This window comes from Suillus fuscotomentosus (genome assembly GCF_016647785.1).
Source record: "Suillus fuscotomentosus strain FC203 chromosome Unknown F5891scaffold_89, whole genome shotgun sequence".
In the NCBI taxonomy this organism is placed as follows: domain Eukaryota; kingdom Fungi; phylum Basidiomycota; class Agaricomycetes; order Boletales; family Suillaceae; genus Suillus; species Suillus fuscotomentosus.
The window spans coordinates 73514-100799 of NW_024539601.1; the positions used below are offsets into that span (position 1 = coordinate 73514).

At 47.8% G+C, this 27286-nt stretch overlaps 7 protein-coding genes across 7 annotated transcripts; all 7 read right to left on the minus strand.

The window, feature by feature from the left end:
* Window positions 1-575: 575 nt before the first annotated feature.
* On the minus strand, window positions 576-1917 carry F5891DRAFT_962338 (uncharacterized protein; the record flags this gene model as incomplete). Its single annotated transcript, XM_041375893.1, has 2 exons — window positions 576-1234; window positions 1284-1917. Coding segments are annotated over 2 exons (1293 nt in total), but the record flags the coding sequence as incomplete, so codon positions are not given.
* Window positions 1918-7854: 5937 nt separating this feature from the next.
* F5891DRAFT_1116491 (uncharacterized protein) lies at window positions 7855-8834 on the minus strand. Its single transcript, XM_041363800.1, has 2 exons — window positions 8470-8834; window positions 7855-8420 (listed from the first exon to the last, which is right to left on the minus strand). Exons 1-2 carry the CDS (start codon window positions 8570-8572, stop codon window positions 7903-7905), a joined length of 621 nt encoding a protein of 206 aa, XP_041219432.1. The 5' UTR covers window positions 8573-8834; the 3' UTR covers window positions 7855-7902.
* A 4476-nt stretch (window positions 8835-13310) lies between these two features.
* Window positions 13311-14958, minus strand: F5891DRAFT_743724 (uncharacterized protein). Its single transcript, XM_041373062.1, has 3 exons — window positions 14575-14958; window positions 14044-14525; window positions 13311-13994 (listed from the first exon to the last, which is right to left on the minus strand). Exons 1-3 carry the CDS (start codon window positions 14715-14717, stop codon window positions 13333-13335), a joined length of 1287 nt encoding a protein of 428 aa, XP_041219433.1. The 5' UTR covers window positions 14718-14958; the 3' UTR covers window positions 13311-13332.
* Window positions 14959-15493: 535 nt separating this feature from the next.
* On the minus strand, window positions 15494-16731 carry F5891DRAFT_1195886 (uncharacterized protein; the record flags this gene model as incomplete). The annotated part of the gene is made up of 9 exons (XM_041368205.1): window positions 15494-15526; window positions 15582-15589; window positions 15659-15755; window positions 15815-15849; window positions 15908-15976; window positions 16030-16060; window positions 16113-16288; window positions 16338-16383; window positions 16453-16731. The coding sequence occupies 9 exons, from the start codon at window positions 16729-16731 to the stop codon at window positions 15494-15496; spliced, it is 774 nt and encodes a 257-aa protein (XP_041219434.1).
* A 469-nt stretch (window positions 16732-17200) lies between these two features.
* On the minus strand, window positions 17201-17916 carry F5891DRAFT_744016 (uncharacterized protein). Its single transcript, XM_041373064.1, has 2 exons — window positions 17874-17916; window positions 17201-17816 (listed from the first exon to the last, which is right to left on the minus strand). The coding sequence occupies exon 2, from the start codon at window positions 17743-17745 to the stop codon at window positions 17257-17259; it is 489 nt and encodes a 162-aa protein (XP_041219435.1). The 5' UTR covers window positions 17746-17816; window positions 17874-17916; the 3' UTR covers window positions 17201-17256.
* Window positions 17917-19903: 1987 nt separating this feature from the next.
* F5891DRAFT_743833 (uncharacterized protein) lies at window positions 19904-21948 on the minus strand. Its single transcript, XM_041373063.1, has 5 exons — window positions 21805-21948; window positions 21155-21742; window positions 20965-21072; window positions 19996-20914; window positions 19904-19914 (listed from the first exon to the last, which is right to left on the minus strand). Exons 2-4 carry the CDS (start codon window positions 21657-21659, stop codon window positions 20286-20288), a joined length of 1242 nt encoding a protein of 413 aa, XP_041219436.1. The 5' UTR covers window positions 21660-21742; window positions 21805-21948; the 3' UTR covers window positions 19904-19914; window positions 19996-20285.
* A 1568-nt stretch (window positions 21949-23516) lies between these two features.
* On the minus strand, window positions 23517-26265 carry F5891DRAFT_985493 (uncharacterized protein; the record flags this gene model as incomplete). The annotated part of the gene is made up of 10 exons (XM_041377604.1): window positions 23517-23829; window positions 23863-24115; window positions 24164-24524; window positions 24547-24607; window positions 24702-24798; window positions 24852-25112; window positions 25160-25541; window positions 25595-25790; window positions 25849-26067; window positions 26123-26265. The coding sequence occupies 10 exons, from the start codon at window positions 26263-26265 to the stop codon at window positions 23517-23519; spliced, it is 2286 nt and encodes a 761-aa protein (XP_041219437.1).
* Window positions 26266-27286: the final 1021 nt, after the last annotated feature.

Sequence of the window (27286 nt, forward strand, 5' to 3'; positions counted from 1 at the left end):
GCATTAGCGCATAGCAGAGTAGACGATGTGCCTGTCTCGCCAGCAGGGGAAATGACACTAGGTGTTCAAATGATGACTACGCTGACTGAGTGTTGTGAGCAGAGCTAGTGATAGGGAGAAAACTAAGAGGACAAGAAAGACGACTGCTTCCTGATATCCAGTCGACCAATGTGGCACGAATGTGGTCGAACATCGATCGATTCCGATGTGTCAGATCTTCAGATACCCTAGACTGATGCCTGGTGGTTGTGGATTTACAAGTCAGAATTTCGACTTCGGCGAATCAGCGACGCGTTCCCATCAACACGGGCACGTGACCCTAACTTATTTGACCTGAAATTGATTCCGGAAGCCTCGTCTGGCTCAGTCAGAGTTGGGCTCGGCACCTGTACAATTCACTTTAGCCGTACCAATATTGGAGATCTGTCTATACTCTAGTACTATATCAATTCGTCAGAACACGTACTATATTTGACGGTCGGGGGACGACAGAACTACGAAGAATGATCTATGTAACATCCGAGTAACTGACATAGGTAGCGAAACACGGAAAACAATATGTAGTGTAACGACTACTATGAAGGTAAAGTTTTACTGAGGTCAACCCACGCCTCGGTACCTGTGAATTTGCCTAGTAAATCATCCATATCCGATACAGTTTCCTCGCCATTGATCTGCTTGGATGCTCCTTTCCTTTTCAGCTCAACAACGAGGTTATGGTACTTGTCAGCAGCGCGATTGGAGTTAGCTGCCTGGAGGACCAGAAAACAGTCCACAAGGAGAGCCAATAAAGACAAATCTATGTCCGATTGAGAAGTTCGGAGGTCCGCGGGTAGATAATTGCTCAAATTCGTCAGAAAGGCTAACTTCTTCTCGCCACATACAATGGCGTGTGAAGTCGCCCACTCGTCGAGAGGGCGCAAATTCTCTTGTAGAGGAACTCCCTGCCTGTAACGCAAGAAAATCCAGGCGAAAACCCACATAAACGACTCCAGATCGTGGCGATATAGGTGTTTCACTTTGCCTTGTTGACCCTCTTCGGTGAGAAGATCGAGGGCCATGAACGGTACCGTGCCCGTACGCTCGTTTCCCTGAGGACCCACCGCATTCGCCAACGAGGATAGATCGTAGTCGTTTAAGACACCGATCAGTCTGCGGTCTTTCCTGTACCACATCAAGTTTCCAGGGCTGACATCTCGATGATAGACCCCTTCCTTCCACAAAATGATGTGGCCTGTAGGCTATGTCAACGAAGAGCCTCATGAGCTGAATCACACACGTACACAAGATACACTGACGCCAGACGTCAAAAAGATCCCTGCCGTGGAGCGTCGTGATGGGGTAGAGCTTGCGGAATACAAGAATGTAGAGCACGCGACCTCCCGTGGTGGGTTCAGGAACACCGAGCGCTTCTCGAATGGCGGACGTGGGATTCGTGAACTTGTGGTGCCAGAGCAGCTGGGGAATATGTCCTTCGACAGTCGGGTGCCTCTTAGCGATCTCCTCAACCTTTTTCAGGATCTCCGGCTCGCTGGTGCGACTCGCCTCTCCCCAAAATATCTTGGCCACCATTCCATCCTCGAAGTTACCATATTTCTTAGTAAGCGCTTCGCTAGTGACAGGAACCACGTTGGTCGCCCGTCCTTGTAGTCCGTAGTGCGTCACTCTTTCGGGGTCGCTGGTGTGAAGCAACAGATCCACCGTTCCAAGATCTTCGTCCTTGATTTTGCATTCGTGGCATTGCTTCCCGTCAACTTGAACTGGGAGAAAGTCCTTGTTTCGGCCCCAATCGTGAACTTTGAAGCGTTGTAACGCATATAGTAGCACCATGAATCGTGGGAGATCTTGGATAAAGTTGATGCCCGAGCTTTGAAAGGTGCCCTGGCGATCATAATACCAAGTCCAGATCACATCGTCTAAAAAGCGGTGGTAAAAACGTAATCAGTCTGAACAGACAAACGAACCCACCGATAACGATAAAATTGATCAGATGTTCGACGGCAAGATTGGCCGCAAACATTTCTGCGGTGTACAGACCGGTCTGGATGGTCACATCTGGCTCGTCCGCGTCAGGATTGGCCTTGGATTTTTTCGCGGTAGATTCCAAAGTGTCCGCGGCCTTGCGCTTGGAGCTGGACCCGCCCTTGGAAGTCTGTGCAGCGGTGAGGCCGGAAGATTGATCTGCTGCTCGGTTCATTCAGTTTGATCTTGGATATAACAATCAAATCACTCACGCGCGGTATCGGACGCAGGTTGTGTTGCTAGGGTCTGCAAAGGGCCTGGCGTAGGCACTTCAGCCTTGAAATGACCCACCGGCAGATGTTCTGGTTTAGTAGGGACGTGGTCTGTCACTATATACGAAGAGGGCGGCGACTTGATATCTTTCGTCTTTCTCTTGAACTCGATGCAAGCCAAAACATCTTTCCAGGGAAGATTTTTTGGCTTTGCCTTTGCGTTCTTGACCATGTAATCCTTGCGCTTCTGACCGTCCTTCCGTTTGTCTTTCTGTTTGCCCTTCTTGCCGCCCTTCTCATCTTCAAATAAAGCGCATGCGCCGTTCAAAGGAAGAATAACGACATCGGGCTTCCGAATTGATTTCGCCTTCTGGTGGGTTTGATACATGGGCATGTCGTTCTGCTGGAAGATCATGTCCACGGTGGAGACAGGAGCGCGCATCCCGTCAATCTTGATCTCTTCGAGACAAACGAGCGCAATGTTCGTCGCATCAATAAAAGGGCTGTAGAAGTCAGGTTCTACTCCTGGACATGCGCTTGCAATCGTTGTAAGCGTAGAAAGGTGTAATAATCGAAAGAGCGCTTACTATTTTTTCAAGACTGTCTCGATGCCCGAAGACGATATGCCTCCAGCGGAGACCTGTCCATTGCAAACCGGAAGAACTCCCTTCAGGCACTTGCGCAGGAGCTCGGGCTGTTTCGTCTCCGGCGCGCAAGACGCGCGCTGTAGGAGGACTTGCAGCATGGCATCTGCCTTGCACTGCTTGGCCTGCTCAATGTCCCGCTGAATCCACGGCCGGACCTCCTTAACCCTTCATCGAACGTCAGGTGCTACCCCATAAGAACAAGAAAGGTACGTACTTGACACCGACCAAGTTGATGTTCTCGCTGATGACGGAAGCCCCACGGCTGTTTGGGGTGGACTCTAGTTTGCTGCCACCTTGACTTGATGCATTGGCGCGTGGCGGAGTAGCCGATGTGCCTGTCTCGCCAGCAGGGGACATGACGCTAGGTGTTCAATGATTACGCTGACTGAGTGTTGTGAGCAGAGCTGGTGAGGGAGAGAAAACTAAGAGGATAAGGAAGACGTCTGCTTCCTGCTTGCCTTATATGCGGTCAACGAATGTGGCGCAAATGTGGTGGACCATCGATCATTGATTTGATGTGGATTGATGTGGTGGTTGTGGACCTACAGTTTAATTCGTGACTCCGACGACGCGTTCCCATCAACACACGCACGTGACCTTGACTTATTTTTTGAATCACCAAGTTCTTGAAATCGATTTCAGTCAAGTCGACGTCCGGTTGTACCATTAATATTAGAGATCTGCGTAATGTAATACTCAAGTACTCTGTCAATTCGCCAGAAATCAGATGAGCTGCCGCGCGCCAGGGAGTTCATGTTTTTGCATGCTGAAAGGAACTCCACTATCTACGTGCACAAACATCTTGTTCTCGGTAGTAATCAGCAGAAGTTCTTCTGAGAATTTTGATTTTGGGATTGTAGAGCGGAGTCCGATGCTCGCACCATGTTCTAAACAGAAAGAAGACTGTCAAATTCATGACTCAGTCGCAGTTCTGTGATATTCTTTTGTTCTCCTATCATCAGAGAACCTGTGAGAAGAAGATATCGTCATATATCGTTATATATCGTAATATATAGGAAAGGTTTTCGTCACATTGGAATATAAAGTGATATAAAGCAATATATGACTATGTAAAAGCACCATAATCAGCATAATCCCCAGCAAGAACTCACCGGTTTACTGATGATAGGAACAAAACATCGTTAGTACCCCCGTTTAGATCCCTGTGCTACATGCATGACATTACTGTTAATGGACGTTGCTGTGTATCTTTGGTGATGTCGGACAATCAATATGTTTGATCCCTCGCAGGAAACCCTTCTTGCCAGTGTCCCATGGTCTCGCCCATATATTCCTAGTTGATCTCGTGGCCTTGAGAAAGAGCGATCCATCTAGCGCTTCCACGCCTTCCAGTCCCGCACCCTTGAGGGAGCCCTTGCGCTGTGTGCCATCAAGTGAGAGAAATCAACGTGCGTAGGTAAACAATGTTGAGGAGTGGGTTGACGATCTTATCCGAGTGGCGCTGAGGAAATCTTGAATGTTTAGTCCAGGGAAGCCAGTATGTGAGATCATTTACGTATATTTGATTTTGTTTTGCCAAAAATATCATCTCCAGCCCGATTCTGTGATGCATATCCGCAGATACCCGTACCCCAAACCCGCGCGGGTTACCCATACCGTGCTTTTCCCTAGCAGTCATCACATGTCCGTTACGATGCGTGACCCATCAGCCGATGGTCAAATGAGCAGAAATCAGTTTCATGATCTGACCGTCTAGGATGACCTGAGGCTGGTCTGAGGACTCTGTCAAGAGGTATGCTTGAAAGGATTTGTTGACAGGCGAGTTATCTGTTTGCTCCGTGTGTTCCTCTCTAATGTTTCGCTTTTCTGGCACCATACCCACTGACAGAAACCAACCCCGTTGAGAGACTCATTGAGACTGATACCTGGGCCAGCAAAATTATCGAGACGCTCGTTCGATACACGTAGGCCTGGCCGCCTGATGTCTAGATCATTGGACTACGTGGATTCACTGATAGAACCTTCATTTGCAACTAACAATAAGAACTTCGTCTCAAAATTAGCATCAGGAAGTATCAACACTTGAAACAATCAATTTTTAGTCACTAGTCCTTAAATATTCGTCACTGCCGACATCATCGAATCATGATGGTGCTCATTTCGACCACATAAATGGGCTGGATGTATCCGGCACAAAACCACCAAGTCTGCCGTTCCCTTAGATCCATCCTCGAACAGTAGTATGATCTGAATCTCAAATGATCAACGTAACTCTCATCTATAGTTATTTTGCAGGTTTGTGGAGAGCCAACTGTATGATGATGGTAATGTGTCGATCTAACCTTGCCTGTGGTTTCGTAGTTGCTTCTTCTGCTGGGGTGATATATGATTGGGGTGAGTAACATTATGCTATAGAATCACTAATGTTCTGACGGTGTTGCCAGCGCTGACGTTTGGACAAGAGGTGGGTTGATACTATTACCGGCGCAGTCACGTTGCTGAGAATAGTATGATAGATCGAACTCGTCTGGGTGAGCAGAATCCCAATTCGAAAAACTAATTCACATATATGATTATTCACAGAGGCAACGATGGTCGCTGATGACCCTTCTGTATCTTAGTGTATGTAACTTGCATTATAATGTGGTCGACAAGTTGTGCTAACCCAATTGTGTCCTAGGTGCGCTATTTTGGAATTGTATTTGTTGTGTATGTCTGGAAAGCTAAACGACTGTATTGTGCTAATCAATCCGTCTCTCACACTCAGCATCAACATAATGTGTATGGCTCATCGCTTGCATGATGTTTGTTTCTTCTGACCGGTGGCATACAGACAATGCTCCGACAATTTCGATGACGGATACAGTGAGTATTCTGCTATATGCCTGCCGTTCCCATCCACTAAACTGCGCTTTCATGTAGGGGTGAGTGAGATCCTTGATTAGTTTGTTAGTCCAATATAACAACCACCACAGCTGTGAGTTTGTATCGAGCGCGTAATCCTCTGAGGCTGATCACTGACTGCATTCGTCAGGTCTGATCGTGTCCATCATACAAAATTGGATAAATGTCGTCGCAACTGTAATAATAGGCGGTGAGCTATGCAGCTCCAATGTCTTAATCGTGTCAACTGGACTGAAACATCATGCAAGTCATCATGGTTGTTCGGTTACGTGCTGTATATCGGGGATCCAGAAAGGTCATGATATTTCTCATTATTACCTTCCTGGCTGTCATCATCATCTACTGCGCTTTCGCCGTAATAGCAACGAGCCATTTGTCAGGGGGTGAGCGCATTCATGTATCAAATACCGCTGCACGGGGCTCATTGACGATTGCAAGAGGAGCTCATTCTTTCTTGCACCTATCGGTGTTATGTCGTCTTCGAGGAGGGACATAGTACACTTATGTATACCGTGACTTGGATACTTATTACCGCATGGGAGGTCGTCGCAGTGTGTCTTACAGCCTGGGTTGCTGTAAAACACTTCCGTGAACTGCGACGGCGTTCGGGAAGAGATGTTGTCGAGGACAGTTTAGCGGTATTATTGGAATCCCACGTGGCTTACTTTGCAAGGTGAGCTGATACTGCGAATGTGTTCTCTTTTTTCTTCGATTGAAATTTCACGCGTACTAGTTTTGTTGCTGCTTCTTGCCTTGAGCTAGGTTATTTGTCTCCTGCGTTCTCAACGCCGGTATGCCGAACTTTCTCTGACCTCTATCGTTGTTCATCGTTTCTATAGCACCCAAATTCCCTAGGACCTCCGATTTATGCTGGCGTTGCCAGTATTTTTTCGCTCATGCAATTATTTGTGCTGGGACCACGCCTAATCCTTTGCATTCGAGAACATTACGCTCGAGTCGAGGCTGAGTCCTATGCAGCAACAGGCATGAGTTCAATTGTTTTCCAGGAGCGCGTGCATGTGCAAACTAGCAATAGTGTGTAGCACGAGATGCGCCGAATTTGATCAAAAGATATGGAGAACCGGGGGAAGGAGAATTCGTATTTATTTTCTCGTCATGGTACTTATTTCAATTGAGATATCTCCAACCACTTAGTAAATCCTTCCAACAGCAAATCGTAGACGGCTCTTGCGTCCAGAAATATTTATTTGTGCTACATTCCAATGTACAAGCTGGTTACGCTCTTTTCTGTACACATGGTCTCATAATGCAAAGGATTCAAATCTACACACTTACCTTTATTCGCATGTTTGATGAGGCGACGCACAACATTGAAGAATCTGGCCTATCATTTTGGAAATAGCTAAGAACGCCGGAGACTGGCAGATCATTGATTTAACACAGGTTTGAACGGCGCCTTGGCCAGGTAAGTCGACCTCGTGGCAGACATTCTTTATAACTACCACACGAGCACAACCTTTCTTCTAATTTATGTACACGCTGATTAGTACGAATGCAACCAAAAGTACATACACATGTGTCATACTGTCATAAGACACTGTCAACGTGCAGTCGTACAAAGAAAGTGGGGAGGCTGTACAAAGGGTTGTACAAAAGAGGAGGGGGTACAAAGAAAGAACGGTGATTTAGACAGAAACGGAACGAAAGCGTTGACCAAGAGGCAGTGATGGTTATCGCTTGAATGCGAGATTAATGAATGTGTGATGATCCAGTTTGGTGGTTCATAAGGAACGACGGAATGGGATGGATGCACTGGTGAATAGATGATCAAGCTCGTCGAGGAGCTTGAGGAGCTTGAGGAGTCATGAGCGAATAGCCGGAGAGGGTGAATCAGATAGAACCTTCCATTGCTTGAACAAACGCACGTACTATATTTGACGGTTTGGGGACGACAGAACCTACAAAGAATGATCTATGTAACATCCGTCCATTCCATGAGTAACTGACACAGGTAGCGAAACACGAAAAACAATAATATATAGTGTAACGACTGCTATAAAGATAAAGTGTTGGCGAGCTCAACCCACGCCTCGGTACCTGTGAATTTGCCTAGTAAATCATCCATATCCGATACTGTTTCCTGGGCATCTATCTGCTCGTATGTTCCTTCCGTCCATCCCAGCTGAACAATGAAGTTATGGTGCAATGTCATCAACGCGTTTGGCGTTAGCTGCCTGGAGCACCCGAAAACACTCCACAAGGAGAACCCATAAAGACAGATCTATGGCTGACTGAGAAGTTTTGAGGTTCGTGGGTAGATAATTGCTAAAATTCATCAGAAAGTCTGATTTCTCCACGCGACATGCAATAGCGTCTGAAGTCGCCCACTCATCGAGAGGGCGCGATCTCCGCAGTAGGACTCCCTGCTTATAACGAAAGCAAATCCAAGCAAAAACCCACATAAACGATTCTAAATCGTGGCGATATAGATGTTTCACTTTGCCTTGTTGACCCTCTTTGGTGAGAAGGTCGAGCGCCATGAACGGTACCGTGCCCGTACGCTCGTTTCCCTGAGGACCCACTGCATTCGCCAAAGAGGATAAATCGTAGTCGTTTAAGACACCGATCAGTCTGCCGTTTTTCCTGTGCCACAACAAGCTTCCAGGGCTGATATCTCGATGATGAACACCTTCCTTCCACAAAGTGAGGTGGCCTGTAGGCTATGTCAACGAAGAGCCACATAAACTGAATCAAACACGTACATAAGATACACTGACGCCAGACGTCGAAAAGATCCTTGCCGTGAAGCTTTGTGATGGGGTAGAGCTTGCGGAATACAAGAATGTAGAGCATGCGACTGCCCATGCTGGGTTCCGGAACATCAAGGGCTTCTTGGATGGCGCACGCGGAATTCGTGAACGCATGATGCCAGAGCAGCTCAGGAATATGCCCTTCGACAGTCGGGTGCACCTTAGCGATCTCCTCAACCTTGTCCAGGATTTTTGGCTCGCTAGTGCAACCAGCCTCTCCCCAAAAAACCTTGGGCTATCATCCCATTCGAGACCTGTCCATTGCAAAACCGAAGAACTCCTTCAGGCACTTTTGCAGGAGCTCAGGCTGTTTCGTCTCCGGCGCGCAAGACGCGCGCTGTAGGAGGACTTGCAGCAAAAATAAACACTTTACACTTTGTCGTTGTTATCGTCGCCGTTGTCCGTGCTTCGTGATGCGGAAGAAGAACACCGGAGTCGCGATTCCCGAAATTGAATGACAGCCGATGTGATCTGGCAATTGCTAACCCAAATAGAGTTGTCAGAAAACAGAGTCGTGCTGCTGGGGAAGCGCAAGAAGGGCGAGGTAAGTAAGTCCAATGGCACAATGGTACGAGACTGATGATGACTTGCAGAGAACATCGGCGACAGCAAAGTCACCGTTTACCAGCGCATGGGGGCCGCGATATTCCCACAGTTACATAGCTTGAATGCTGTTGCAGTTGGAGAACGTGTCAAACGGAAATATGAGCAGTAAGTCTGCCACATATTTCGTTTCCTCAAACTCATACAGTTCTTACAGCCTGACAAAGAAATACAAAGAGCTGGCTCGCCGGCTTCGGACAACAGGTGAAGGCATCCAAGCTGATACAGATGGGTGACCCGCCATTTCCGTAGCGTCCCATCCGATAGAGTGTGAAATAAGATACGAAGGACAATAAGGATGAGGTATGAGCGCAGGTATTGCTCGTGCAATGTGTGACGAGCCATCTGTGATATGTTTATTGCACAAGCCTTCAATGACTACCTTAGCATTGTATTATATAATACAGATATGTACAAAGCGGGATGGCGTTGCTATGCGGGGGGTCGTAGGCGTGGGCGGTGGGCCTGGGCGACATGTGCGCCCCCGAACTTTGAGCGTCCCTAATGTTAATATCAGAGATCTGCAAAATGTAATACTCCAGTACTCTGTCAATTCGCCAGAAATAAGATCGGCTGCCGCGCCCCAGGGAGGTCATGTTTTTGTATGCTAAGGGAACTCCTTTATCTACGTGCACATACATCTTGTTCTCGGTAATAATCAATAGACTCGGAAGTTCTTCTAAGAATTTTGATTTTGGGATTGTAGAGCGGAGTCCGGCGCTCGCGCTATGTTCCACACAGAAAGAAGACCGTCAAATTTATGACTCAGTCGCAGTTCTCTAGTGTTCTTTTGTTCTCCTATAGGTACTACACACCATTGTTACCCCGTTTAGATCCCTGTGCTCATATGGACGTTGCTGTGTATCTTGGGTGATGTCGGACAATCAATATGTTTGATCCCTCGCAGGAAACCCTTCTTGTCCCATGGTCTGGCCCATATATGATCTCGTGGCCTTGAGAAAGAGCGATCCATCTAGCGCTTCCGCGCCTTCTAGTTCCACACCCTTGAGGTAGCCCTTGCGCTGTGTGCCATCAAGTGAGAGAAATCGACGCATGCTGAGCCTTCAACACATGATCGTTTTTAGGTAAACAATGTTGAGGAATGGGTTGACGACCTTATCCAAGTGGCGCTGAGGAAATCTTGGATGTTTAGTCCAGGGAAGCCAGTGTTTGAGATCTATCGTCCTGCCCTGGCCAGCGAGTTCTTACGAGCTCCAGAAGCAGCTATTTTTCCACGACGGCATTAAGAGCGAACAGGATTCCACCAGCTGCTACGATTATGATAGCACTACCAAGATCATGTGCATAAACCTCAGCGTCGGGGAGAGATCTCTATTCATAGTTCTTCGAGTGCTTCTGTATGGCATGTATCTATTTCGCAACACCAAACAACTTACATCAGTACCACAACAACGCCTGGAATAAATAAAAACAATTCTCCCACTCTCTGCAGACCACCCGCCCATCGTAAAACTATCATATCGAGAATGTACTGCGCTAAACGCTGTTGCTAGTTTCCACGTGGTCATGTTCCTGGAAAGCAATTGAAGTCATAGCAGTTGCTGCATCGGAGTCGGCTACGAGTTTTGCATGATATTCCCGAACGCCAAGGATGAAGGCGTGGTCCCAACACAGATAACTGTGCCATCTCAAAGATGAGAGCGAAACCATAATAAATCTGAACGGCCAGGGACAATTCGTTCTATAGAATTGACGAATCATGGGTACGTGTAGAGGTGGGTGACAGATTGGCATACCACTGAGAGCGTTGGAGATAATGAACCGATACGGAAACAGGCAATAGCAAAAAAGCTAGCACATGCAGGATGTGAGCAGAGAAAAACGGCGGCATTCAAATTATGAGCTCACCTCGCGAAGTAACTAACATGAGTTTGCATCAACACCGTGAAACAGTCTTCAGTAATACCTCTTGTTGAGCGTTGTCGCAGTTCACGGAAGTGCTTTACAGCAATCCAGACTGCAAGACACAGTGTAAGGACCTCCCATAAAGTGCCGAGTATCCAAGTCATGGCACTCAGAAATATGTCATCTCCCGAAAAGCTAATCATGCACTGATAGGTGCCCAAGAGAACAAATTCCTCTGATATCTGTCAGTGAGCCTGATGCACCTGGATATTTCATACACGATTAAAGCTTACCCGCTGATATATGTATCATCTGCGTTACGAGCATCACTGCATTGGCGATTCTGGTGGCCAGAAAGGTGACAACGAGAAATATCAGCACCTTTCTAGATCGCTGATACATGGCATGCAACCGAGTAATCACGATGACTTGCATAGTGTTTCAGTCAAGTCAATATCACGGAGTGCATTGCTCACCGCCCAGCATTGATTCTAAAACCTCGCCCGTCCAATCCATTGCCTGGTAGATGATACGGCCTAGCGAATTCAGAAAAATTAGTCATCAACTTCGGAGGATCACACGCTGGAAGGAAATTTACAACTGTGAAAGTCGTCATATTGAAATAACGAGTTGTTCGAAGAATCTCACTCACCCCTCCATGGTAGTTCAGTTGTTTGAACGGGAATGAAAGGCATCACTGAAATACTCACTATATCTGTCGTCGAAATTGTTGGAGTGCTCACTATATGCCGCCCGTGACGAGAAATAGATAGAACCCATGCGAGGAGACATACTCAACGTGTTAATCCTGATTGTGAGAGATGAGTAACGAGCACAACGCCAATGACTTAGACATCGAAACGTACACAACAAATCCTATTGCAACATATCGTACCTAGAATATGTTCACGTCAGTATAACTTGCTAACCTCGCTTAAAAACACAGGCTACATACAAAGAGATACAAAAGGGTCATTACGGACCACCGTTGTTTCTACCGCAAATTAATTGTGATACTTTTACAACGTTCTTTTAATGTAAGAGTCCGCTCACCCAGATCAGTTCCACCTATCAAACTGTTCTCAGCTAGATGGCTGCTCCTTGCAATGGTGCTGACCTACCTCTTGTCCGAACGTAAGTCCTAGAAATCCCATGATGTGAGTGGTCTTTGCATACATACTTGATATTATTGCTCACCCCAATCGTAGATTATCGCAGCACAGGTGGCAACTGTGAAACCGCAGCCAAAGTTAATGAAGTCATCAACATTAGCATGCGGCTGACTCTCCACGAACCTACAAAATAGCTGGAAATAATAGCCGCATTGATGACTGGCCACCAACCAGGATCGTTCGAGACTAGGGTCATACTATTAGAAAATGGGAAGTGAACAAGCGGGAGGAATTTGGTGGATATATGTCGATTGCATTCATGCTTGATATACCAGCATCCGGCGCTTACATTTCCGAAGTGTGATTGAAAGATCATACATGATCGATCGGAGTGTTCCACTGGCATGGTTTCAGTATGAATTCGAGTAGAAAGGGAATGTGCATCCAGGGATCGATGGTATCAAGGTAACAGTTGTTGGTTGACGGGGAATGTATGAACATCAGAGATCTGTTCGTGATTTCGGCAATGTGCCAGTATCATTTCCGAAGTCGAGTCTTTGGATATGGTCGAATGTGGGGTTCAGCCTCGGCCCATCAATGACGCCATTCAGATTATTGATCTAACACAGCTGTTGTTCAATCAAAGTGATTTAGACAGGAATGGTGACAGTAGGAACGAAAGCGATGACGAAGAGGCGGTGACGGTACACGCTTGAATGCGAAGTTGATGGATGTGTGATGATTCAGTTTGGTGATTCATAAGTAATGACGGAATGGGATGGATGCACTGGTGAGTAGAAGAATAAACCCGTCGACGAGCTTAGGGAGCAAATAGTTGAAGAGGGAGAATCGGATAGAAATCTGCCATTGTTTGAAGGAGGAATTTCCTCCTAGTCCATCCGTAACAAAAACTCCCACCGTGCTAGATACGTAGAGACCAATATTGATGACATGAAGAAACCAAAAAATGGGGAGTGTAAACTCTGCGTTTCATGGCATGAGCGAGAGTGACCGTGGTCGCTTAAAAGCTAAGAGGAGAACCGTTAGCGTGCATGTAAATTCGAATGACCTGGACAATTCACGCGGCGATATTACATAATAGAAGAGTATGCGCTGCAACTATATTTGACGGTTTCGAGACGATAGGACTGAAAATGACAGAGGATCTATGTAACATCTGTCATTACTGACACAGGTAGCGAAACCCAGAAAGAAATAGGTAGTGTAACGACCACTATAAAGGTAAAGTGTTGCTGAGCTTAACCCACGCCTTGGTACCTGTGAATTTGCCTAGGAAATCATCCATATCCGACACTGTTTCCTCGGCATCTATCTGCTCGTATGTTCCTTCCATCCATCCCAGCTCAACAACGAGGTTATGGTACATGTCATCAGCGCGATTGGAGTTAGCTGCCTGGAGGACCCGAAAACAGTCCACAAGGAGAGCCAATAAAGACAAATCTATGGTCGATTGAGAAGTTCGGAAATCCGCGGGTAGATAATGGCTCAAATTCGTCAGAAAGGCTAACTTCTTCACGCCACATGCAATGGCGTGTGAAGTCGCCCACTCGTCGAGAGGGCGCGATCTCCGCAGTAGAAGGACTCCCTGCCTATAACGAAAGCAAATCCAAGCGAAAACCCACATAAACGATTCTAGATCGTGGCGATATAGATATTTCGCTTTGCCTTGTTGACCCTCTTTGGTGAGAAGGTCGAGCGCCATGAACGGTACCGTGCCCGTACGCTCGTTTCCCTGAGGACCCACTGCATTCGCCAACGAGGATAGATCGTAGTCGTTTAAGACACCGATCAGTCTGCCGTTTTTCCTGTACCACAACAAGCTTCCAGGGCTGATATCTCGATGATGAACACCTTCCTTCCACAAAGTGAGGTGGCCTGTAGGCTATGTCAACGAAGAGCCACATAAGCTGAATCAAATACGTACATAAGATACACTGACGCCAGACGTCGAAAAGATCCTTGCCGTTAAGCTTCGTGATGGGGTAGAGCCTGCGGAATACAAGAATGTAGAGCATGCGACTGCTCATGCTGGATTCCGGAACACCGAGGGCTTCTCGGATGGCGCACGCGGAATTTGTGAACGCATGACACCAGAACAGCTCAGGAATATGCCCTTCGACAGTCGGGTGCACCTTAGTGATCTCCTCAACCTTGTCCAGGATTTTTGGCTCGCTAGTGCGGCCAGCCTCTCCCCAAAAAATCTTGGCTACCGTCCCATTCGAGACCTGTCCATTGCAAACCGGAAGAACTCCCTTCAGGCACTTTTGCAGGAGCTCGGGCTGTTTCGTCTTCGGTGCGCACGGCGCGCAAGACGCGCGCTGTAGGAGGGCTTGCAGCATTGCATCTGCCTTGCACTGCTTGGCCTGCTCGATGTCCCGCTGAATCCACGGCCGGACCTCCTTAACCCTTCATGAAACGTCAGGTGCTACTCCATAAGAACAAGGAAGATACGTACTGGACACCGACCAAGCTGATGTTCTCGCTGATGACGGAAGCCCCACGGCTGTAGGGGGTAAACTCTATTTTACTACCACCTTGATTTGATGCATTAGCGCGTGGCGGAGTAGACGATGTGCCTGTCTCGCCAGCAGGGGACATGACGCTAGGTGTTCAATGATTGCACCGACTGAGTGTCGTGAGCAGAGCTACTAGTGAGGGAGAGAAAACTAAGAAGACAAGAAAGCCGACTGCTTCCTGCCTCCGGTTGACGAATGTGGCGCAAATGTGGTGGGCCATTGATCATTGATTTGATGTGGATTGATGTGGCAGTTGTGGACCTACAGTTTAATTAATTCGTGACTCCGACGATGCGTTCCCATCAATACGCGCACGTGACCTCGACTTATTTTTCGTACGTCGATTTCACTGAAGTCCGTACCATCAATAAATCTTCATCAGAAGAGACGAAAAGGGAAGGCATGTGTCCTTTGCAGAATTTAGGCTGCTTTGATGGGCAACACTCGAGGTTTGGACAGAGGTGTCTTTGACGGGAAGACCATAGATAGAGCGGGACTTTAGTTTTTGTTTTTGAATAGGACCCCTTAATATTGTTCGTTGACAGAGCGCCAGAGGCAGCGTTGATGGGGGTCTGGGAGGAAAACACGCGACTGGTGGTCCAAGTTAGTCAACATCGATCAAGAGGCGTTCAGGGGAACATCCCAAGCCATCTGAAGATAATGTAAACAATCAAGCAAGTATTGACATCGATTCTAACAGAATTACACACATGATCACTACGGTCTCTGATACTACTGCCTGGAGCATGGACCCTGGGCAGATCATAGCCCTGAATGAGGCTTACATTGTGGGTACGGATAAGAAGATCTGCATTGTTCAGACGGCACAATAATGTTCCTGTAATCCACCATAGTCCATCAATCAAAGAAGATACCGCCGTCAATCGATATCTGTCCGAGAATCATATCAGATTGCGTCCCTCGGTACGAATGAGAATATGCTCACTGTTTGACCTGCGAAGCAACGCATTACACTCATCAGTTCCGAGCCTATGAAACACGGGCCATGTAAAATATACACACCTGTGATGAAACGTGCTTCCGGGGTCACCAGAAATGAAACCAGGCTCGAAACATCCTGGGTAGTTCCTATGTCGCCTACCGATGACAACCGTTTGAACTAAAGTATGAAAAAAAATTGTCAAAATTCACATTTCATGCACATTGGTTGAGGGTCACCTCATCGTAATCAGCTGATTCAACCAACCCAGTAACTACACGAGGTAAAAGTTACCATCGTAATGATATTAACGCACAAATCTCGAAACTTACGCATCGGTGTTTGAATTGCTCCTGGAGCATATGCGTTCACTGTGATTCCGTTGCGACCAAGTTCGATAGCTTAGAAAGAAGGTTGCTGAGGTCGGGTGCTCGTGAGACTGAGTACACTGTACCTGCGCATTGTGTCAACCCTCGGACAGCAAACTTGGATGCGCAGTAAGCGCTGAATGAAGCATCCCCTTAAAAGATATGTCACCATACACGAAGGAATAACCGCATATGTAGACCTGCCTTTCTTTCCCGCAAGGGAGCTTGCACCGACAATTCGCCCACCCTCACCTTGAGCTATCATCTGCTGCGCTGCATATTTATAACTGTAGAAGGTGCCTTTGACGTTGACAGCAAGCACAGACTCAAAATCATCGGATGTCGCTGCGACAGGGTTTCAGTAAGTCCCGATAGTATGTCGACTGTAACTTACTTTCTATGAGCAATTTTGGTTTGCAAATGCCTGCGTTTGCAACAAACTATTTGATAGGAAAAGTTTGCCAATTCAACTTGCTCGGAACGGGTACCAGCGGTTGTAAACAACTCACAACATTCAGACTGCCAAACTCTTTAACCGCACTTTCAATCAGGCCTTTGACATCCTCCTCGATGGTGACATCCCCAAGTACAGTTAGCACTCTCTGCTCCGGGAAATTGGCAATGATTTCCTTCTTGACTTCCTCCAAGTTGTCTTTATTGCTTTCCAGGTCATTGATCACGATGTCATAGCCGTCTCCTGCAAGGCGTATTGCGATGCCGCGTCCAATTCCTTGCGCGGATCCAGTGACGACTGCGACACCTTTGGAGTTGGATTTCATGGACGTCATTTTTTGACCGGCGAAATGCTGCTATTCTTTTATGGGGTGCAGGACCTTTTGTACTCGGTGCCGGCGTCTCGATTTGTCAAAAATAGGGCATCATGACGATGCTGTGCCACTGTTGCGACTGCTGCGGAAAGAAGGTGCTGCGATATGCCGTGACGCCCAGCGCGACAAGGTACTGCGGCACTAACTTGGTTTCTGGAAAATATTAGGACTCAAGTTGTATAATCATTTTTGTAGCATAATGCAGACTTACGTTGTCATAATATATACTTCAGTGGTGGATTTTCCTATCAGGTCTGACTTATTTGACGCCTGGAAATCGATTTCACTTCAGCCGTACCAATATTGGAGATCTATCTATCTATGTACTCTAGTACTACATCAATTCGTCAAGACAAACGCATGTACTATGTTTGACGGTTTGGGAACGACAGAACTACAAAGAATGATCTATGTGACATCCGTCCATTCCATGAAAAACTGACACAGGTAGCGAAACACAGAAAACAATATGTGGTGTAACGACCACTATAAAGGTAAAGTGTTGCTGAGCTTAACCCACGCCTTGGTACCTGTGAATTTGCCTAGTAAATCATACATATCCGATACTGTTTCCTCGGCATCTATCTGCTCGTATGTTCCTTCTGTCCATCCCAGCTCAACTCCGAGGTTATGGTAGATGGCATCGACGCGATTGGAGTTAGCTGCCTGGAGCACCCGAAAACAGTCCACAAGGAGAGCCAATAAAGACAAATCTATGGCCGATTGAGAAGTTCGGAGGTCCGTGGGTAGATAATTGAGAAAAGCCGTCAGGAAGGCTGACTTCTTCTCGCCACATGCAATAGCGTCTAAAGTCGCCCACTCGTCGAGAGGGCGCAATCTCCGCGGTAGAAGGACTCCCTGCCTATAACGCAAGAAAATCCAGGCGAAAACCCACATAAACGATTCCAGATCGTAGCGATATAGGTGTTTCACTTTGCCTTGTTGACCCTCTTTGATGAGAAGATCGAGCGCCATGAACGGTACTGTGCCCGTACGCTCGTTTCACAACAGACGGAAGAGAATCAGTGAGTGCCAAGTCGTTTGCACTATGATTCGATCCAGTAAGTAGCTGAAACGATAGAAATGAAAAAGCTAACACATACAGCAGTCACGATGATACTTTTCGATGGCCTCGTCATCTTCAGCAGTAGATGATGTCACTGGGTGCATTTAGGTCGACCCCACTTTGAACAGCATCACCGTGACCGCCTGAGGACCTAATGCATTCGCCAAAGAGGATAGATCGTAGTCGTTTAAGACACTAATCAGTTTGCCGTTTTTCCTGTACCACATCATGTTTCCAGGGCCGACATTCCGATGATAGACCCCTTCCTTCCACAGGATAAAGTGGCCTGTACGCGTATGTTAACGAAGAGCCACACCAGTTTAATCAAACACGTACACAGTATACACTGACGCCAGACGCCAAAAAGCTCTTTTCCATAAAGTTTCGTGATGGGGTGTAGTGTATGGAACACGAGGATGTAGAGTACATGACTGCTCGTGGTTGGTGCTGGAGTGCATATTGAGGCGTTTTGGACTGTTGACATGGAATTTGTGAACTTGTGGCCGAACCAGTTGAGGAACATGGCCATTTGAATCCCTGGCCTCGTGCTCCTTGGCTATCTGAGAATCATTTTCCATGATTCTTCCCCCCAAAAAAAATTGCCATCCCGCGGCTCTTCCTTCATCATGATGGCTCAGGGTATTTATTGGCGAGCTGTTCACTAATGGACTAGTGAACACACGCCTTTTCAAAGTCCGTAGCGTGCCGGATCATTCTGCCATGACTTCCCCTTGCCACATACCCGAGCTACAGCGCCTAGAGTTTCTCATGAATCGAAGCCTTGGGCTCGATTGCTGAGGCCGGCAAGGTCAGATAACTCCACACTTGTAACGCACACAAATTCCGAAGAAGTACCCACATTAGTGACTCGACATCACAACGATACAAATTGACAATGGCATGCCTATCCGCTGGGGCCCGCACGTTTCCCTTAGCCGTCGTGGTTGACAATGTCAACAAATCATAGTCACTTTAGACACCTGTATCAGACGAAGATATACCTGTCGGTGGCATCGGATAGAATCTGAAGAAGAATTTGCGTGTAGACTGTGACTTATTAATCAGACTACTGAACCATAGAGAGACCGTACTTGCAATGTACGACTTCGGTAAATCAGGAAAATAGATTGATAGTAAGTTAGGAATGCAATGCATAACCCGTGCGCCCACCTCCCCTGGTTCTAATGCCAGCTCTAGTTCAATGTTGATAGTTATACGACGATCGAGATCTCTTCTGAGTGCTGACCAGCACTCCACCACCGACTTCCAGGGTTAAATCTATGGATGCAACCTGAACGACATTTGATGTCAAAAAGTCATTCAAAACTGATGCTTTCTTGCGGCTATATGCGACAGCACCTGCAGTTACCATAGATGGAGGAGACGAGACTCCGTTGACCAGAGAATGTCATCCTAGTAACACAGGGAGAACACGGTAAAAATGCAGACGAATGACTCGAGATTGTGACGATGGATGTGATTGACTTGGCCTCTTTGGCTCTCCGGAGTGATAGATCGAGCGCGCAAATGGCACTGCCCGTTGGAGCAGGGCGCTCTGGCGGGACAGGTCAGGAGTGGCAGGGGTCCTGGCTCGTAGTCGGTAGTCCTCGCGCGTGTCGTAGTCTGTCCTCGATAGAGAGAGCCGTAGCCTCCCGCCATAGAGGTCTGGCCTTGGTTCCCCTTGCAGCCCGTGCCTGTCCCACCGTGCGCTCATTGCGCTCGTCCGCTGCAGTCAACAGATCATAATCATTGAATATGCGCAACAAAATGCTATCAGGGCTGACATCTCGATGACAGACCCCTCCGTTCGAGATATCACTGTGGTCTGCAACGCAACTCAACAGGGAGTCACATGCTAGACACAATGAACCACGTACATAATATGAATTGATGCTACACGTTGTAAAGTGCAATGAGGATGTAGAACATGCGCTGCCCTTGGTTGTTTTCCGAACGCCAAGTGCTTTTCGGGTTGCCGTAGATAAGAGGATTCTGAACGTGCAAGGAATATGTTTGCGGTCTCTTGCTTCGCGGCGATGATCTCAGAAACCGGGTCTAAGATTCTGGCCTGAGAGCACGTCGATAGACGTCGATACGGTATTAGTGCAAACGACTCGGAATCGCGGACACGGCAAATCTTTTGACAACATGGGCAACATACCACGGTACGGACAGAAACCTCCTGGTCCAAAGGAATAGCTTGCTGAAATGTCAAAAATGTCTGAGGATGGGATGGAAAAAAATTCAAGGTATAAGGTATGGGTCTTCCCTGTGGTAGCCGGTCCAGGTAAAGCTTAAACGCGGCCAAGGTTCAAGATATATGACCGTTTTGGGACGAGGAGACTAAAAACGACACAAAGCATGGGGCCCAGAGTCTATCTATTCCATGGATAACTGACGCCGGTAGCGAAATACGGAAAGCAGTATGTAGTGTAACAACTAAAGAAAATCACTGTGAACGGCAAGCGTTGCTGAGCTTGACCCAGGCTATGTCGCCTGTGAATTTGCCTAGCAAATCATCCATATTTGATACTGATTCCTCATTGTTGGTCTCCTGGTATGATTCTTCTGTCTTGATAACCAATGCTCGCCGTTGTTGACGTCGCTTAGAGGCTTCGATGTCAAGCACCTGGAAACAAGCTAAAATAAAACACCAAACGACCGTCTTTATGTGAGAGGGTCTGAAATCTTCGAGATAATTGAGAAACGATTGCTTTTCCTTGCCACATGCAACAGCGTCTAAAGTTGCCCATAGATCGATGGGGTGCGATCCAGGGAGGAGCTCTCCGTTGTCGTAACGCAAGGAGATCCAGGTAAAAACCCACACAAACGACTCCAAATCATGGCGATATAAGTGTTTGACTTCGCCTCGTTGAGCCCTCGCAGTGAGAAGATCGAGCGCCATGAACGGCACCGTGCCCGTACGTTCATTGCCCCGTGGACCCGGGTCATCAGCCAATGAAGATAGATCGTAGTCGTTTAAGACACCGATCAGTCTGCCGTTTTTCTTGTACCACATCAAGTTTCCAGGGCTAACATCACGATGACAGACCCCTTCCTTCCACAGAGTGACGTGACCTGCACGCCATGTCAACGAAGAGCCTTATAAATGCGTCAAAAACACGTACATAAAATACATTGGTACCACACGTCGAAAAGCTCATGGGCGTGGAGCTCCTTGATTGGCTTGAGCTTGCGGAATACGAGAACGTAGAGAACACAACTGCCGTGGAAGTCTGTGCAGCAGTAAGGCCAGAAGATCTAACTGCTGCTAGGCTGATTTAGTTTGGTTTTGGAATCAAAAATGAAATCACTTACGTGCAGTGTCGGACGCAGGTTGTGTTGCTGGTGTCTGCGAAGGGTCTGGCGCAGAGGATTGAGCCTTAAGATGATCCACCGGCAGACATTCTGGTTTGGTAGGGACATAGCCTGTCGCTGTATACGCAGAGGGTGGTGCTTTAATCCCTTTTGTCTTTCTCTTGAACTCGATGCAAGCTAGGACATCTGCCCAGAGGAATGGCGTTGGCGGCTTTTCCTTTGCATCCTTGACCATATGAGCCTTGCGCTTTGTGTCGTGCTTCTCGTCGTGCTTCTCGTTGTACTTCGCGTTACCCTTCTCGTGGTCTTTCTGTTTGCTCTTCTGTTTGCTCTTCTGTTTGCTCTTCTTTCCGCCCTTCTCATCTTTAAATGGGGCGCATGCGCTGTTTAAAGGAAGAATCAAAGTCTCTGGCTTCCGAATTGATTTCAGCTTCTGGTGGGTTTGGTACATGGGCATATCGTTTTGTTGACAGATCATGTCCACGGTGGTAACAGGAACACACATTCCGTCGACCTTGTTCTCTTCAAGACAAGCAAGCGCGATGTTCGTGGCCTCAATAAAAGGGCTGTAGAAGTCGTTTTCTACTCCTGGACATACGCTTGCAATCGTTGTAAGCGTAGAAAGCTGTAATAATCGAAAGAGCGCTTACTATTTTTTCAAGGCTGTCTCGATGCCCGAAGACGATATGCCTCCAGCGGAGACCTGTCCATTGCAAACTGGAAGGACTTCCTTCAGGCACTTTTGCAGGAGCTCGGGCTGTTTCGTCTCCGGCGTGCAAGACGCGCGCTGTAGGAGGGCTTGCAGCATGGCATCTGCCTTGCACTGCTTGACCTGCTCGATGTCCCGCTGAATCCACGGCCGGACCTCCTTAACCCTTCGTGGAAGGTCAGTACTACTCCATAAGAGCAAGAAAGGTACGTACTGGACACCGACCAAGCTGATGTTCTCGCTAACGACGGAAGCCCCACGGCTGTTTGGGGTGGACTCTAATTTACTACCACCTTGACTTGATGCATTGGCGCGTGGTGGAGTAGCCGATGTGCCTGTCTCGCCAGCAGGGGACATGACGCTAGGTGTTCAATGATTGCGCTGACTGAGTGTTGTGAGCAGAGCTGGTGAGGGAGAGAAAAGTAAGAGGACAAGAAAAACGTCTGATTTCTGCTTGCCTTATATCCGGTCGACGAATGTGGCGCAAATGTGGCGGACCATCGATCATTAATCCGATGTAGATGTGGCGGTTGTGGACTTGCAGGTTAATTCGTGACTCCGACGACGCGTTCCCATCAACTCACGCACGTGACCCTGACTTATTTCTTTAAGTTCTTGAAATCGATTTCAGTTAAGTCCGGTCATTAATATTAGAGATCCATATGCATAATGTAATACTCCAGTACTGTCAATTCAGATGGGCTGCCGCGAGTCAGGGAGGTCATGTTTTTGCATGCTGAAAGGAACTCCACTATCTACGTGCACATACATCTTGCTCTCGGTAATGATCAACAGAAGTTCTTCTAAGAATTTTGATTTTGGGATGGTAGAGCGGAGTACGACGCTCGCGCTATGTTCCACACAGAAAGAAGACCGTCAAATTCATGACTCAGTCGCAGTTCTCTTGTATTCTTTTGTTCTCCTATAGGTACACACCATCGTTACCCCCGTTTAGATCCCTGTGCTACATGCATGACATTACCATTAATGGACGTTGCTGTGTATCTTGGGTGAGGTGCAGCTGGTGCCAACGAAATTTGGAGTGCGAAAGGAGTATGCGGAGACCGAAATGAAAAGGAGCCTCAAGATGTTGGAGCGCCAGTGGAGCTCAAGTGGCGCGCGCACACGGCAGTCACACCAATATTAATGGAAATCGCTCCGTTGTAGAAAATTGGAGGCCCGGGTCGCATGCGGTGCATAATGTAAGCCTGTGCAAAAGCCTTGGCATTATGGTCCGATTAACACTTACTAGTCTCATCCTCCAGATGATTGCGCAGTATGTGTGATCCGATCATCGGAAAGTGACAAAGCTGCATTGCTTCTCGGCGCTGAAGTCAAGCAGACGCATCTCTTCAAAAGTTAGCACTGACGGCCCGTCCATCGCCATGATGTTACACATATGCTAGACCATTCAACTTCCAAGTACACGGTGAGTACATAGCGTACCGCTTCTATCCTTGATACGCGACGCTAGACATGAGCAACTTTAGATACCTGTCGAAAAATGATGTGTGGCCGGAACCAAAGTAAAGGTCACAAATGGGGAAATAGTTAGGTGGGGACAAACGCTGGAGTAACGTTGTTGTATTGTGAATCTATAACTGAAAGTTACAAGTATCGATGCGCAGAACACCGTGTGCAGGGTATAAAAAATTACTCAGGCTTGCTGAGCTCAACCCAATCACCTAGACTGGTAAATTTGGATAGAAAAGCATCGAGATCCGAGTCACTGGGCTGCTGGTTTTGTCCTGAGCTCGATGTAAAGCGAAGATAGTATCTGTTGTCGGCCTCTCTTTTAAGCACCAACATACAGTTCACAAGGATATTCCATGTGAGTTTGTCTATGTCTGAGGGCGCAGAAGGGGTCAGGTTGTTGAGGAAGACTAACTTCTTCTCGCCACATGCAATAACGTCTAAAGTCGCCCACTCGTCGAGAGGGCGCAATCTCCGTAGTGGCACTCCCTGCCTATAACGCAAGCAAATCCAGGCGAAAACCCACATAAATGATTCTAGATCGTGGCGATATAGGTGTTTGACTTTGCCTTGTTGACCATCTTTGGTGAGAAGATCGAGTGCCATGAACGGCACCGTGCCCGTACGCTCGTTGCCCCTAGGACCTGGGTCATCCGCCAACGAGGATAGATCATAGTCGTTCAAAACGCCTATCCGCTTGCCGTCTTTCCAGTACCACATCAGGTTTCCAGGACTGACATCTCGATGGTATACCCCTTCCTTCCACAGAGTGAGGTGGCCTGCACGCCATGTTAATGAAAGCCACGCAAATTCAATGAAACACGTACATGAAATACACTGACGCCAGACGTCAAAAAGCTCTTTGCCGTGAAGCTGGGTGATGGGGAGGAGCTTGCGGAATACAAGAATGTAGAGCACGCGACTGCCCGTGGTGGGTTCCGGAATGTCAAGCGCTTCTCGTATTGCGGACGTGGGATTTGTGAACGTGTGGTGCCAAAGCAGCTCAGGAATGTGGCCTTGGACAGTTGCGTGCCTCTTAGCGATCTCCTCAACCTTTTTCAGAATCTCCGGCTCGCTAGTGCGACTCGCCTCTCCCCAAAAGATCTTGGCCACCATCCCATCCTCGAACTTGCCGTATTTCTTCGTGAGCGCTTCGCTGGTGACAGGGACCACATTGGTCGCCCGTCCCTTGCAGTCCGTAGTACGTCACTCTTTCGTCGTGGCTGGTGTGAAGCAGCAGATCCACCTCTCCAAGTTTTTCATCATTGATTCTGAATTCGTGGCATAGATTTCCCCTCAACTTCAATTGGGAGGAAGTCTTTGTTTCGGCCCCAATCGTGAAGGTCGAAGCGTTGTAAAGCATACAACAGCACCATAAATCGCGGAAGATCTTGAATGAAGTTGATGCCTGAACATTGAATGATCCCTTGTCGATCATAATACCAGATCCACGCGACATCATCTGAAAAAGCTTTAATAGGAGCGCAGCCAATCTCAACAGACGAACGAACTCACCGACGACAATAATATTCAGCAGATAGTTGGCTGCAAGATTCGCTGCGAATATTTCGGCGGCGTACAGACCCGTCTGAACGGTCACATCTAGATCCGCGTCCGCATCCGCGTCCACGGCAGCGTCCGCGTCAGCGTCTTTGTCGTCGTGGTTCCCCTTGGATTTTTTCGCAGCAGATTCCAAAGTGTCTGTGGCCTTGCGTTTGGAGCTGGACCCGCCCCGCGAAGGCTGGGCGGCAGTAAGGCCAGAAGACTGAGCTGCGACTTGGCCAATTTAGTTCGATCCTAGAATCGCAAATATCATCACTTACATGCAGTGTCGGATGCAGTTTGTGTTGCTGGGGTCTGAGGAGGGGCTGGAGCTGGGTCTGCAGTCCTAAGATGATCGACCGGCAGATATTCTGGCTTGGTAGGGGCATAGTCTGTCAATGTATACGAAGAGGGGGGCGCCTTAATCCCTTTCGTCTTTCTCTTGAACTCGATGCAAGCTAGAACATCTTTCCATGGGAGATTTTGCGGCTTTGCCGTTGCATTCATGTCCATATGAGCCTTGCGCCTCGTCTGGTGCTGCCCGTCATCATTCTCGTTGTGCTTTCCGTCGTCCTTCTCGTTGTTTTTCTCGTTGTCCTTTTCGTCGTTCTTCTGCCTGTCCTTCTGTTTACTCTTCTGTTTACCAGTCTGTTTACCTTCTTGCTGCCCTTCTCATCCTGGAAGGGAGCGCATGCGCTATTCAATGGAAGAATCACGACGTCGGGCTTCCGAATTGATTTCTTGGTCTGGTGCATCTGGTGCATGGGCATATCGTTCTGCTGGCAGATCATGTCCACGGCAGGGACAGGAGCACGCATCCCATCGACCTCGATCTCTTCGAGACAAGCGAGGGCAATGTTAGTGGCTCTTATGAAAGGGCTATAGAAGTGGTTCTCTACCCCTGGACATACGCTTGCGATGGTTATGAGTTTGAAAACGTCCAATCAGCGCACTTAGAAAAATCACTCACTATTCGTTGAGGGCTGTCTGGATGTCAGAAGACTTTACGAGGGCAGTAGAAGTCTGTCCATTGCAAACAGGCAGAACAGCCTTGAGACACTTTTGCAGAAGCTCGGGCTGTTTAGTCTTGGGAGCAGAAGAAGCGCGCTGAAGGAGGGCTTGCAGCATGGCATCTGCCTTGCACTCCTTGACCTGCTCTATATCCCGTTGAATCCATGGGCCGACCTTCCTAACCCTCGATGGAATGTCAGGCTCTACTCGATGAAGACAGGAAATGTACGCACTTGACACCAAGCACGCCGATGTTCTCGCTGATGACGGAGGCCCCGCGGCTGTTTGGGGTGGATTCTATTTTACCAGCACCTGGAGCTGATGCATTGGCGCGTGGAGGGGTAGACAAAGTGCCAGTCTCGCCGGCAGGGGACATGTCACTAGACGTTCAGTGTCAATGATTACGCTGATTGAGTGTTATGAGCAGAATTGGTGAGGAGGAAAAATTAAGAAGACAACATAAAAGACTGCCTGCCTTATATCTGGTCGACCAGTGTGGCGCAAATGTTGTGGACCATTGATGATTCTGATGCGTCAGATATGGATTGATGTGGCCTACAATTCGACTCCGACAACGCGTTCCCATCAACACGCGCACGTGATCCTAACTTATTTGAATAGAATTTGATTTTTGAAAGTCAAATCCGGACTCCGTACTGGTGAGTATAGTTCAACTACTCTACTAGCCTTATTCACTCTGTCAATTCGTCGGGAATAAGATCATAACAGTGCGCCAGCTAGTTCAACCTTTCCACGGTGAAATGCACTCCACTTTCTACTACATCAATCATCATACATTTCGTTCTCGGTGCCCAATTAATGATACTCGCTCCGAGTCCCTGAGAAGTTCTTCTAAGAATCTTGATTCTGAGATTCGTGTTCTCAGAGTAGAACAGAGTCCGACGCTCGCGCCATGGTCCACAAAAAGAAGACAGATGGACGACCCAGCCGCAGTTCTCTCCTAGTATTCTGTTGTCCTCCTACACACAATGGTTACCCCCTTTTAGATTCCTGTGTTGCATGTTGCTCTTGATAAACATTCCCGTGTTTCCCAGGTGATGTCGGATAATCAGTACATCTGATCCCTCATAGGAAAACCTTCTTGTCTCAGCGTCTCGTATCCTCGCTCATATACTCAGTTCAAAGTTGACGTTGATCTGGCGACCTTGAAGTAGAGTGATCCATCGGGTGCTTTTGCGCCCTCCAATTCTGTACCCTCGAAGTAGCCAAGTTGGTCTGTGTCTCTTAATGTGAGCAGAGATGCACGAAGGCGCGCTGACCATTCAATACACGACTAAACCATGTCGAGGGATGGCTTAGCGGCATTACAGCCGTCGAAACAGCATTGAATGTTCAGTCCATGGAAGCCAGGTCACGGTGATCCACCGCCCAAGAGT

What these genes read in the sequence shown, in the direction of transcription:
- F5891DRAFT_1116491 (XM_041363800.1), bottom strand. Translation starts at nt 8,572, where the DNA reads ATGGGCAGTCGCATGCTCTACATTCTTGTATTCCGCAAGCTCTACCCC. An exon ending in CTGGCGTCAGTGTATCTTAT is followed by an intron (nt 8,421 to 8,469) that starts GTACGTGTTTGA and finishes CATAGCCTACAG; the next exon opens with GCCACCTCACTTTGTGGAAG.
- F5891DRAFT_743724 (XM_041373062.1), bottom strand. Translation starts at nt 14,717, where the DNA reads ATGTCCCCTGCTGGCGAGACAGGCACATCGTCTACTCCGCCACGCGCT. An exon ending in ATCAGCTTGGTCGGTGTCCA is followed by an intron (nt 14,526 to 14,574) that starts GTACGTATCTTC and finishes CGTTTCATGAAG; the next exon opens with GGTTAAGGAGGTCCGGCCGT. An exon ending in CTGGCGTCAGTGTATCTTAT is followed by an intron (nt 13,995 to 14,043) that starts GTACGTATTTGA and finishes CATAGCCTACAG; the next exon opens with GCCACCTCACTTTGTGGAAG.
- F5891DRAFT_744016 (XM_041373064.1), bottom strand. Translation starts at nt 17,745, where the DNA reads ATGGCGCTCGATCTTCTCATCAAAGAGGGTCAACAAGGCAAAGTGAAA.
- F5891DRAFT_743833 (XM_041373063.1), bottom strand. Translation starts at nt 21,659, where the DNA reads ATGTGTGTTCCTGTTACCACCGTGGACATGATCTGTCAACAAAACGAT. An exon ending in ACCTGCGTCCGACACTGCAC is followed by an intron (nt 21,073 to 21,154) that starts GTAAGTGATTTC and finishes ACTGCTGCACAG; the next exon opens with ACTTCCACGGCAGTTGTGTT. An exon ending in GTGGTACCAATGTATTTTAT is followed by an intron (nt 20,915 to 20,964) that starts GTACGTGTTTTT and finishes CATGGCGTGCAG; the next exon opens with GTCACGTCACTCTGTGGAAG.